This window comes from Solea solea, chromosome 12 (genome assembly GCF_958295425.1).
Source record: "Solea solea chromosome 12, fSolSol10.1, whole genome shotgun sequence".
NCBI lineage: Eukaryota > Metazoa > Chordata > Actinopteri > Pleuronectiformes > Soleidae > Solea > Solea solea.
The window spans coordinates 15,318,570-15,330,833 of record NC_081145.1 but is presented as its reverse complement, the minus strand read 5'-3'; the positions used below and the strand labels follow the sequence as shown (position 1 = coordinate 15,330,833).

Genomic DNA, 12,264 nt, shown 5'->3' with positions numbered 1-12,264 from the left:
TGGGACAACATACTATACTATGACATTTTTGACCGATTTTGGACGACATGCTATACTATGACATTTTTGACCGATTTTGGACGACATGCTATACTATGACATTTTTGACCGATTTTGGACGACATGCTATATTTTGACTTTTTTGACCGATTTTGGACGACATACTATACTATGACATTTTTTGGTGATTTTGGATGACATACTATACTATGACTTTTTTGACCTATTTTGGACGACATATTATACTATGACATTTTTGACCGATTTGGGACGACATGCTATACTATGACATTTTTGACCGATTTTGGACGACATACTATACTATGACATTTTTGACAGATTTGGGACGACATGCTATACTATGACATTTTTGACCAATTTTGGACGACATGCTATACTATGACATTTTTGACCGATTTGGGACGACATGCTATAATGACATTTTTGACCGATTTTGGACGACATACTATACTATGACTTTTTTGACCTATTTTGGACGACATACTATACTATGACATTTTTGACCGATTTGGGACAACATGCTATACTATGACATTTTTGACCGATTTGGAACGACATGCTATACTATGACTTTTTTGACCGATTTTGGACGACATACTATACTATGACATTTTTGACCAATTTGGGACGACATGCTATACTATGACATTTTTTGGTGATTTTGGACGACATACTATACTATGACTTTTTTGACCTATTTTGGACGACATACTATACTATGACTTTTTTGACCTATTTTGGACGACATATTATACTATGACATTTTTGACCGATTTGGGACGACATGATATACTATGACATTTTTGACCGATTTTGGACGACATACTTACTATGACATTTTTGACCGATTTGGGACAACATACTATTCTATGACATTTTTTGACCCTTTTTGGACGACATACTATACTATGACATTTTTTGGTGATTTTGGACGACATACTATACTATGACATTTTTGACCGATTTTGGACGACATACTATACTATGACATTTTTGACCGATTTTGGACGACATGCTATACTATGACATTTTTGACCGATTTGGGACGACATGCTATACTATGACATTTTTGACCGATTTGGAACGACATGCTATACTATGACTTTTTTGACCGATTTTGGACGACATACTATACCATGACATTTTTGACCGATTTGGGACGACATGCTATACTATGACATTTTTGACCGATTTTGGACGACATATTATACTATGACATTTTTGACCGATTTTGGACGACATATTATACTATGACATTTTTGACCGATTTGGGACGACATGCTATACTATGACATTTTTGACCGATTTGGGACGACATGCTATACTATGACATTTTTGACCGATTTGGGACGACATGCTATACTATGACATTTTTGACCGATTTGGGACGACATGCTATACTATGACATTTTTGGTGATTTTGGACGACGTACTATACTATAACTTTTTTGACCCTTTTTGGACAACATACAGTACTTTAGGATGATGGTTTGGTGTCTTTCAGAACAACACGGTTGGTGTAGTGGATATCACTTCTGCCTTTAACATAGAAGACTCGGGTTGAGGCCCTGGTTGAAACAAGTGCCTTTCGCAATCCTGAGAAGTATTGGTGTTAAATGACATACTTTTTTGGACGACATACTATACTATGACATTTTTGGGGGATTTTGGACGACATACTATACTATGACATTTTTGAACGATTTTGGACGACATACTATACTATGACATTTTTGACCGATTTGGGACGACTTGCTATACTATGACATTTTTGACCGATTTTGGACGACATACTATATACTATGACATTTTTGACCAATTTGGGACGACATGCTATACTATGACATTTTTGACCGATTTTGGACGACATACTATACTATGACATTTTTGACCGATTTGGAACGACATGCTATACTATGACTTTTTTGACCTAATTATGACGACATACTATACTATGACTTTTTTGACCTATTTTGGACGACATATTATACTATGACATTTTTGACCGATTTGGGACGACATGATATACTATGACATTTTTGACCGATTTTGGACGACATACTTACTATGACATTTTTGACCGATTTGGGACAACATACTATTCTATGACATTTTTTGACCCTTTTTGGACGACATACTATACTATGACATTTTTTGGTGATTTTGGACGACATACTATACTATGACATTTTTGACCGATTTTGGACGACATACTATACTATGACATTTTTGACCGATTTTGGACGACATGCTATACTATGACATTTTTGACCGATTTGGGACGACATGCTATACTATGACATTTTTGACCGATTTGGAACGACATGCTATACTATGACTTTTTTGACCGATTTTGGACGACATACTATACCATGACATTTTTGACCGATTTGGGACGACATGCTATACTATGACATTTTTGACCGATTTTGGACGACATATTATACTATGACATTTTTGACCGATTTGGGACGACATGCTATACTATGACATTTTTGACCGATTTGGGACGACATGCTATACTATGACATTTTTGGTGATTTTGGACGACGTACTATACTATAACTTTTTTGACCCTTTTTGGACAACATACAGTACTTTAGGATGATGGTTTGGTGTCTTTCAGAACAACACGGTTGGTGTAGTGGATATCACTTCTGCCTTTAACATAGAAGACTCGGGTTGAGGCCCTGGTTGAGACAAGTGCCTTTCGCAATCCTGAGAAGTATTGGTGTTAAATGACATACTTTTTTGGACGACATACTATACTATGACATTTTTGACCGATTTGGGACGACATGCTATACTATGACATTTTTGACCAATTTTGGACGACATACTATACTATGACATTTTTTGGTGATTTTGGACGACATTCTATACTATGACTTTTTTGGTGATTTTGGACGACATACTATACTATAACTTTTTTGACCCTTTTTGGACAACATACTTTAGAACAACACGGTTGGTGTAGTGGATAACACTTTTGCCTTTAACATAGAAGACTCGGGTTCAAACCCTGGTTGAAACAAGTGCCTTTTGCAATCTTGAGAAGTATTGGTGTTAAATGACATACTTTTTTGGACGACATACTATACTATGACATTTTTGGGGGATTTTGGACGACATGCTATACTATGACATTTTTGACCGATTTGGGACGACATGCTATACTTTGACATTTTTGACCGATTTCGGACGACATACTATACCATGACATTTTTGACCGATTGGGGACGACATACTATACTATGACATTTTTGACCGATTTGAGACGACATGCTATACTATGGCATTTTTTGGGGATTTTGGATGACATACTATACTATGACATTTTTGACCGATTTGGGACGACATGCTATACTTTGACATTTTTGACCGATTTTGGACGACATACTATACCATGACATTTTTGACCGATTTGGGACGACATACTCTACTATGACTTTTTTGAACGATTTTGGACGGCATACTATTCTATGACATTTTTTGACCCTTTTTGGACGACATACTATACTATGACATTTTTGACCGATTTTGGACGACATACTTTACTATGACATTTTTGATCGATTTGGAACGACATGCTATACTATGACATTTTTTGGTGATTTTGGACGCCATACTATACTTTGGCATTTTTTGGTGATTTTGGACGACATACTTTACTATGACTTTTTTGACCTATTTTGGAGGACATACTATACTATGACATTTTTGACCGATTTGGTACGACATGCTATACTATGACATTTTTGACCGATTTTGGACGACATACTATACTATGACTTTGTTGACCGATTTTGGACGACATACTATACTATGACTTTTTTGAACGATTTTGGACGACATACTATTCTATGACATTTTTTTACCCTTTTTGGACGACATACTATACTATGACGATTTTTACCGATGTTGGACGACAAACTATACTATGACATTTTTGACCGATTTTGGACAACATACTATACTATGACTTTTTTGACCGATTTTGGACGACATACTATACTATGACTTTTTGACCGATTTTGGACGACATACTATACTATGACTTTTTTGAAAGATTTTGGACGACACACTATTCTATGACATTTTTTTACCCTTTTTGGACGACATGCTATACTATGACGATTTTTACCGATGTTGGACGACATACTATACTATGACATTTTTGACCGATTTTGGACAACATACTATACTATGACTTTTTTGACCCTTTTTGGACGACATATTATACTATGAAATTTTTGACCGATTTTGGATGACAATCTTAATATTTATAAAAAATTTGAGTTTGGTGAGAAAAATCCCAAGTCTTGTGATCCATTCAAAGTTTCAATCACGTCTCTATGTTAATGTATGACGTCACTGTGATGCTTCAAAGTGTGCTTGGTTTTTCTTCTTCTTTCAACCGTTTCCCATTCATCTGTATGTGGACATTTTTTGCCATTGTTGTCGCCATGGTAACTCGAAATGCTTATAGCACACCATTTTTTTGTTTTGATATAGAATGTGTGGGGGTTTTCTTAAAACTGCGGGACGAGTTACAGTCCAAATTTTTGGGAGGAAGAGGAAAATCAAGCGGAATAAACACGTAGAATAACAAGAGATGCTTGCGCTGCAATGCATTCTAGTCAGAACTCTTGGGAGTTCTGACTAGTATGCCTTGCAGCCGCAGGCACTAAAAAAATAGATATCAAGGAAAAACAAAACCCGGTGTGAAAGTGAAGGACCCAATGGAACGAACATTGTGTGTGTCACACTATTGTTGTATGAGTAAGCACAGTCATAACAAAAGCAAGAAAAAAAATGATGCTTTAAAACTGTCTGGTGTTACACGTAAGGGAAGTGCATCACACATTCATTACAGCATGCAGGGACAGTGACTTCCTCTCTTCTTATCTCTCGCTCTCTTTCTCTCTCTGTCCCAGTGTGTCTCCATTGTCTCAATGTGATTAAGAGCATGCCAATGACAGGAATCTTGTTTTGTTGAATAGTGTGGCCTGGTCGGATACAGGTGCCAAGACATTCCAGGAGTTGGTAGCCTTTTTGGTGGCAGCCCCGCACCTCAATTCCTCCTTAAAGTGACCATCACAGAGAAAAACGGTGGGGGGGGGGGGGGGTAAATGTGTCTCTGTGTCAATGTTTAAACACAAAGTATCTACTCCAGTCAGGACTGCTCTGTACAGTGTGTTGACTTCTTCTCTCCATCTCCATCACCACTTCACAATGCCTAATTACCATTCATTACATGTCGAGTCCACCACAAACTCCCTCGTTCTCATCCAGTATCATACATCATTTTGCATGTCACATCTCCATGTGTCAGTTATCATGTAATGGTAGAATTTGGCATGGGTCGGAGAATGCAGTGGTAGCAGCCCCAAGATTTTCTCCAGGCTTTATTAACTCCCCAACAGATGGCAGTGTGAATCACTCTATCAGCACTGCCCTGTTTGTGAAGAGTGTGTGTGTGTGTGTGTGTGAATGAAGGACATTTAAAGCAGTCTTCTCATCTCATCTCTTGATTTTATTATTCCCTTTGTGTAGATCCATCATAATGTATATCCATTTTCTTTTTAAATATTCAAGCCCAAATAACTAATACACTGTATTTTATATTCCAGAGTCATATCATATTGTTTTGACGTTATGCCACACGTCTGGAAGGTTTTGAATTGGGAACAGAATAGGAATCAAAGCTATGTGTGGTTGATGTAGTACTGCTTGGCAAAACAGCATTTGTAGTTTGTCTCCAGGCGGATTCATAAATCAAACCCATTGTCTAATGTCTGATTTGAGGTATGTCAGACGTGTGTCATTATCTGTTCTTGTTTTCCCTCTGGTTTCTTTAATTGTGACACAGCATGAGTGTGTACAAAAATGTTATCCCGCAGGACAATAGAGTTGATGCTATCTGTGTTTTTGTCGTCTCATCGTGATTTTGACTCATGTCCAAATAGCTAATGTCACCACACCAGCTTATTTACGTTGAATTAATCATGTTTTGAGAGTTTTAGTTTTTTTGTCAGTTAAATGATTTTTTGTATCAGTCATAGTACCCAGACACCATGACTTTATACGACCCCAAGTCAGGTGGCACAAATCCTCTAACCTGATTGTACACCTGTTTTGGACTGACTGACTTGTCATTGTCCCCCCACATTAATGGAATAGTAAATGCATTTGCGCCTGGTGGAGCACCCGAGATTAAGTGTAGTCAGGGACATTGTGTGCGATTTTGCTATTCAAAAAATAAAGACTGGATTCATGCTTGCTTTGTATGTGACAGGCAGAGCAGCACGAACAAGTGTGTACGTAATGTTTGTGTGTTTGTTTGTCTACTTGTATGCTCCCGTGTTTGTTGTACTGTACCAGACAACAAAAAGACACCGGGACTGGGGCAGGAAAGTGGTTCAGGAAGGGTGTTTTGTGTGAACAGGAGCTGTTTGTCCTCCCCACTGTTGTCCCATTATTTCATGTCTCCGCTAGTCAATGCAATTACTGGAAGTTCTTCAAGTACGGGTCAATAGTCAGACGTACTTTGTTAAGCCATAAATGTGAGGATTGTCACCTCGGCTCATAGTATTGAAGCTGTTTTTGAATTGCTGGTTGACAAAACAAGCAATTTTGAAGATAATTAGTCTTAGTATAATATAGCTTATGTTCATTAAGCGACATACTATTAGTGAGTCAAATTAAGAGTTTTTGTTGAATAAAAAGTCGTTGTATCACATCCTATGTATACTTAATGTTAGGTATTATATATATCTGCACATAGGTGTGTTTAGAAATAATGAAAAAAGAGATAAGAAAAGAGGGAAAGAGAGGTACATCGCTCAAGAGCTCCCTCAAAATGTCACTCTAAAATATTCTTCTTGAATAGATTGAAAAGAAAAACTTCCATGAAGCAAAGCATTAAAGCAGTGCACACATGGACATGTGTCCATGCATCTGTCTGTCTGCGTGGACTCTGTCAGAGGGACCTTATCTGGGTTCAGGGAAAGCCCTGCTGCTGAAGTGTCAGGCCTCTTAGTGACTGTCTCATGTGTTGTCTGTGGTCAGAGGGAGGGTCGGGGACAGCTGGACCGTCACCTGTCACTAGATCACATGTGTTTATTTGCGACACAGCAGTGGTGACACCCAACCCGACCATTTGCACATGACACAGGGTGGTCAATTTAACAAAAACGCCCTTCTCAACAGTCCAACAGTAGACATCAATTTAGGGAACCAAGGGCAACCCGAAGCCAATGGCTGAAAAATCATTTCCATGTCCCATCGTTTTTAAATCATAGAAATACCAAAAAACATATAGTCACACTCTGTACCCACATCAGCTGAAAATGTGAACGTATCACAAAGGTCATAAACATTAGTAGCTGTAAGAACTGCAGGACACAAAGTTATGTGTCATAAGCTTATGCAAGAAAAAAGTACTCACCAGGGTATTAGTATGAAACACAGTATAAACTACCTTCTAAGATGTCCCGTGAGTTGAATTATTATCGACTATTAAATAGTGAATTTTGTCTCTATTATATGTTACTTTCGAAGGCAGCAGATTTTTTTCTTTTCTTTGGAAACTACTTCTACTACTTATCTTACTCTAACCTTATCATACCCTTAACCAGAGACAAAAATAAACCATAAATGATGGTAAGGTTCTGGTAAGAGACCCAACAACCTCAGACGGATTAAGCTGCCTTGCTTTGGTGTCCGTGTTCTAGGCCCCACCTCCACCCCAGCATCCACCTGCAGACTTCCGACTGGGGGTTTAGAATGTTTGCTCATCACTCCCATAATATGTCTGTGTAAACATATCCGTGAGAAGTGATTAAGTCGGAGCCTCGACGCCAGAGCTAAACTGTTTGTATACCAACGCTGACATTCAGGTGCGAGTTGTCTGACTGAAATATAAATAAATAAATCAATGGTAAATAAGATATTGTCACGGTGACACGCGACGTCTACATCCACGTTACCAGGATTGCAACACCCAAGCTCACAACCGCGAGTGACACACTCGTAAACATGCACTTGCACAATCTCTCACCACCAATGTACCCAGACAGCGCACACATAGGCAATAAATTTGTGTCTGCAACGCGCCTGGATACATGTATTTCAGTTGTCTCTCCTGAGTCGCGGGGGCCGCTCTCTGCTGACACACAGCAGGAGGAATTCTTGATCCTTTTTAAGCCCCAACCAGAATGTTGATAAGTCTGTAGATTACTGCCCAACATGTTTATGATAGCCTATTATTCTCTAAGCTTCATCCGGGCCCCGCGCGTGCTTCATCTACTTAGCTACAACTATTTAGGTCATTGTAAAATCTCACAGGAAAGTACTGTGGATGGTGAAATATCAGTGAACCCCAGCAAAAAAGGTCAAAGTGAAATTATGCTTGTTCCATTATACTGTATATGCCCTAGCAGTCCAGTATTTACACGTAATTGACTGGAAATTAGTTTCATAAGCAGCCAGTGTACTTTCACAGGAACTTTGCAACCTTTTGCTGATATACAGAAATGTTAAATATGCACTTTATATTAAAGAGATTTAGCAGCTTGAGTCGCCCAAAGAGACATTTGCTGGCAAAACAGCTAAACTAATATACACATATATCAATTTGAATGGACACTAAATTTGTCAAGGCCAAGTTGTTTATACAAGACTATGGTTAGCGTGCTATGATGTGATGTTGTTCTTTTTTTTCTGTGACACATACTTTAGATTTAAGCTTCCTATTATAGCTCATATTTCAACAACAATAATAGCTGCTAAATGTCCTGCTCTGCTATAAAAACATCTGGACTATCAGGCACACTCTCTAAAAGATGAGGAGGAGGGGGAGGAGGAGGGGCCGTAGCCTAATGACCATTAAAAAAAGAAATGTCATTGATGTTAACTGTCTTAAAGATGCCTGTCAAAAAAAAAAAAAAAACACAGTTGGGCTCCGGTTGTTCACTATCAGTGTCTCGCAGAGACGGGAGTCTGAATCTGTCTGATCTGCCTTGTGCGTGAGATGTTATGGCTCTTTGATGTGCTCTGCTGTTCAGGCCTTGATTTACAAAGCACCGTCCTCGCCGTTTTCCTTGGTTTCTTGAAGCCATTTGAGCCATTGGAGAATGTTGGCCTGTGTGTGCACGGTGTCTGACTGTGGGGCTAACGGGATAAGTACAAAGGTAAAACCAAGGCCAAGGCTGTTAAGATATAGCAACATCCCTTTGAAGTTTTGTGTGCAGAATGCTTCAGCAACCCTCTTTTTTTGTGGCTGTACTTATGTGTGTTACATGCGGGCACTTGCGTGCGTACATATGCATAATGTCCCCACGGTATTTGCATGGAAGCAGGTAGTCTGTCACTCAGGTGGAGCTATTTATGTATTTATGTGCCGTCGCAGCATAGTCAGACTGGCTGTGCTTCGTCAGAGATGTCTCTGTCGGGGGTGACACACCTTTGTTTACAGTTGGGGAAACGTAAACAACAATGGCTTGTGCGCGACTGTCTGTCCACGCACTCAGACATCACATGGCTCAACGGCTTCTGTAATGAGTGGCTTTTGCAGGTAGACAGCGGCTGGCAGACTAACGTGTCATTATACCGCGCGCTGCTCTGTCATTGGTGTCGCAACAATGAAGAGGCAGACGCTTATGAAACAAAAGCACAGACTCATCCACCGTGTTTGTTTATCCTGGAGGTATTCAGCCGATCTCACGTGTCTGCCTTTTGTCCTTATGGCCAGGTTTATCAGATGGACCGGAAGATGGATTCGGTCCTGCAGATCCTGAGGAAGCAGTTCCCGCCCAAGTCGGAGCTGACGTCCAAGCCATCCATCCACAGGGTGACTATCCAGAAATGCATGGGGACCAGTATGGATGAAGGGCCCTGATGTCACAGAGAAACCCTAACCCATGGACAATTAAAAAGGCAGTAGTACACACAGGCTAGTCCCTTGCATAGGGGCCTGCGAAATAAAAAGGGGGACCCCATTCCCTCCCTTTGTTTTTGACATTTCTCACAGACCTTTGACCCCCGAGAAGAGAACAAGTTTTAACAGAGAGCCACTGAGAGTGAGACTGAAGAATGACCTTCTATGTTTGTTTGGCCTGTTAGGCTCTCTTGTTTTTTTTTTTTAATTGTCTACAAGCATCTTTCCTCTTCTACACAGCACTGTGGGCACTGATTCTGCACATACTGCAGGAATTCATTTCAATTTATTAGATTAACCTCGTAATCACACTACTCAGATGATGTTCATTTATGTGTGGCTTGTCATTGAGCTACATTCCGCTACTTCAAATGTTATTTCAAAGCTAACTAACCCAGTAATGAAGTTGTAATGCAGTCAAAACACTCGAGCTCCCCAAAGACACAGAGAAAAGCTGAGAGTCCAGTCATGGCATTCCTCAAATCCTTCTGATTATCTTGGCACCAACCACAGCAAGTACACAACAGGGTTATTTCCATAGCCACATATCCATCTAGACTGCAGCGGGTATTTGTTAGTAGTGATCAAATAACACGAGGAGGGAAAGGCAGATTATCTGTTGACTTTGCCCTGCGTTACTGGCCCAAAAGAAATAGAACTAAAGAAATGTGTCTGGGGTGGGTTGAGCTGCTAACATGGTGCTGATTTACAGCTACATTAGAGCTGATAAAAATAGCCAAACTGATGAGACACTGCCTGGTGTTGTGTTCGAGGAATACAGTCATTCATGGCTTGCTCTCTGTTTGCTCAAGGTTTCTTAAATGAAAGGCTTCGTATGTACTGTATTTTGATCTGGGACTCTCATGACAGCACCACCAGACCCCGACTTAATATCCTTCATTACCCTCTTTTAGGGGCTTGCACTGCTGTGTGCTATTTGAAATAAATTTGCCCCATTATAGCGCTGATTATTATTTTTTTTTTCTTTCTCCTCTGAGCTAATTGAATGCCGAATTCCTGGTAAAGAGAGATTACGCACTGTGAGTGTCTAATGAAAAGAAACACTGGAAAATGTGCAGAATTTAAACAGCAGGCTTTACGGAGCTGGCGCACTAAGTCAGTATGAAATGTTAGGAAATATCAGGCTACCGCTGAGAGCCCACATTTGCAATAAAAAGACAATGCTCACACTGTGCTCTCATACTCATTGTATTTATCTGACAGAACACTAAGGTATGTAGGAAGCTGAAAATAGAAAATAACTCAACTATGTAGCTACTGTATGAAAGGCCTCCCCTAATTGTAGTATTCACATTCCTAAAAAGACAAAATGTGCACACAAAAGAGGGGTGAACAAGAAAGAAAGAGGAGGAGGGTGTCTCCGTCTCTGCCTGCACCATAGCATATATTTTCATATTTTTGCTGTGGCAGTCATTATCTATTATTTATCGTATAAGAAACAAACTGGTTGTATTTAATTTAAAGGATCTAATTTTGTGACAGACGCTGATACATATCTGTCTGTCTGTGTTCTCTTGTACAGTTTTTTTTTTTTTTTTGAAGAGATGTAAATAGAAACGTTGCCTTATTGTACTGTATTTATTATCATGTGGAAAGATCAACCTGGAACATGTCTGCTCCCTGGAGTGATGAGAGGCGCAGAGACTGAGGCTCATGTTGTACAGATGGATGGAAATGATTGTAAATGATATTTATGCATACTCTCTGCACTGTAGTTCTGCTGTAAATAATAAAACTGCATTTCATTACACTCTGGCCTGCGCTCTTGGCTTGGGAAGAGTTTGATTACCAGCTCATCTGGTCCATAATTTGCTTTTACTGGAGGGTGAAAACCTGTCTTATCCTCTTTTTTTTTCTGAGCTGGGTTGGGTCAAGGTAAGTCATAGGCCGGCGTTTCCATCCAAATAAAATCTCCTCATCATCTCACGAAATTCCTTTCTCACTGCAATCACCACAAAGGGAGAAGAGAAAGAAAAAATAACACATTCTCCGTGCCTGCTTTAAACTTCAATATTCCATAACCCATTGAACAAGGCATGCAGAGGAAAAGGGGAATATGTCTCATATTACCACTCAATTATATTTGCCGTCAAAGGCCAAAAAATACTGGGGGTGTCCCAAGATCAGCACGGCCCAGTGCTGAGAGAGAGGGAGGGGGTTTGCCCCGAGAGAGGGGTGGACAAACAGGGGAAAAGAGTGAGAGACTGGAGAAGGACAGCAGGAGCATTATACGGGGAAGCCCTGGAAGAGAGCAGAGAGGAGAGCAAAGCCATTTTCAATTA

General features: G+C 39.7%; 1 protein-coding gene across 1 annotated transcript in view; it reads left to right on the top strand.

The window, feature by feature from the left end:
* kcnq1.2 (potassium voltage-gated channel, KQT-like subfamily, member 1.2) overlaps positions 1 to 11,691 on the top strand; it is a 160,346-nt gene extending 148,655 nt beyond the window's left edge. Inside the window, exon 18 of the mRNA XM_058646519.1 lies at positions 9,776 to 11,691. Within this exon, the coding sequence (XP_058502502.1) occupies positions 9,776 to 9,922 (147 nt within the window). The 3' untranslated portion in view covers positions 9,923 to 11,691. The remainder of the gene's footprint in view (positions 1 to 9,775) is intronic.
* The last annotated feature ends 573 nt before the right edge of the window (positions 11,692 to 12,264 follow it).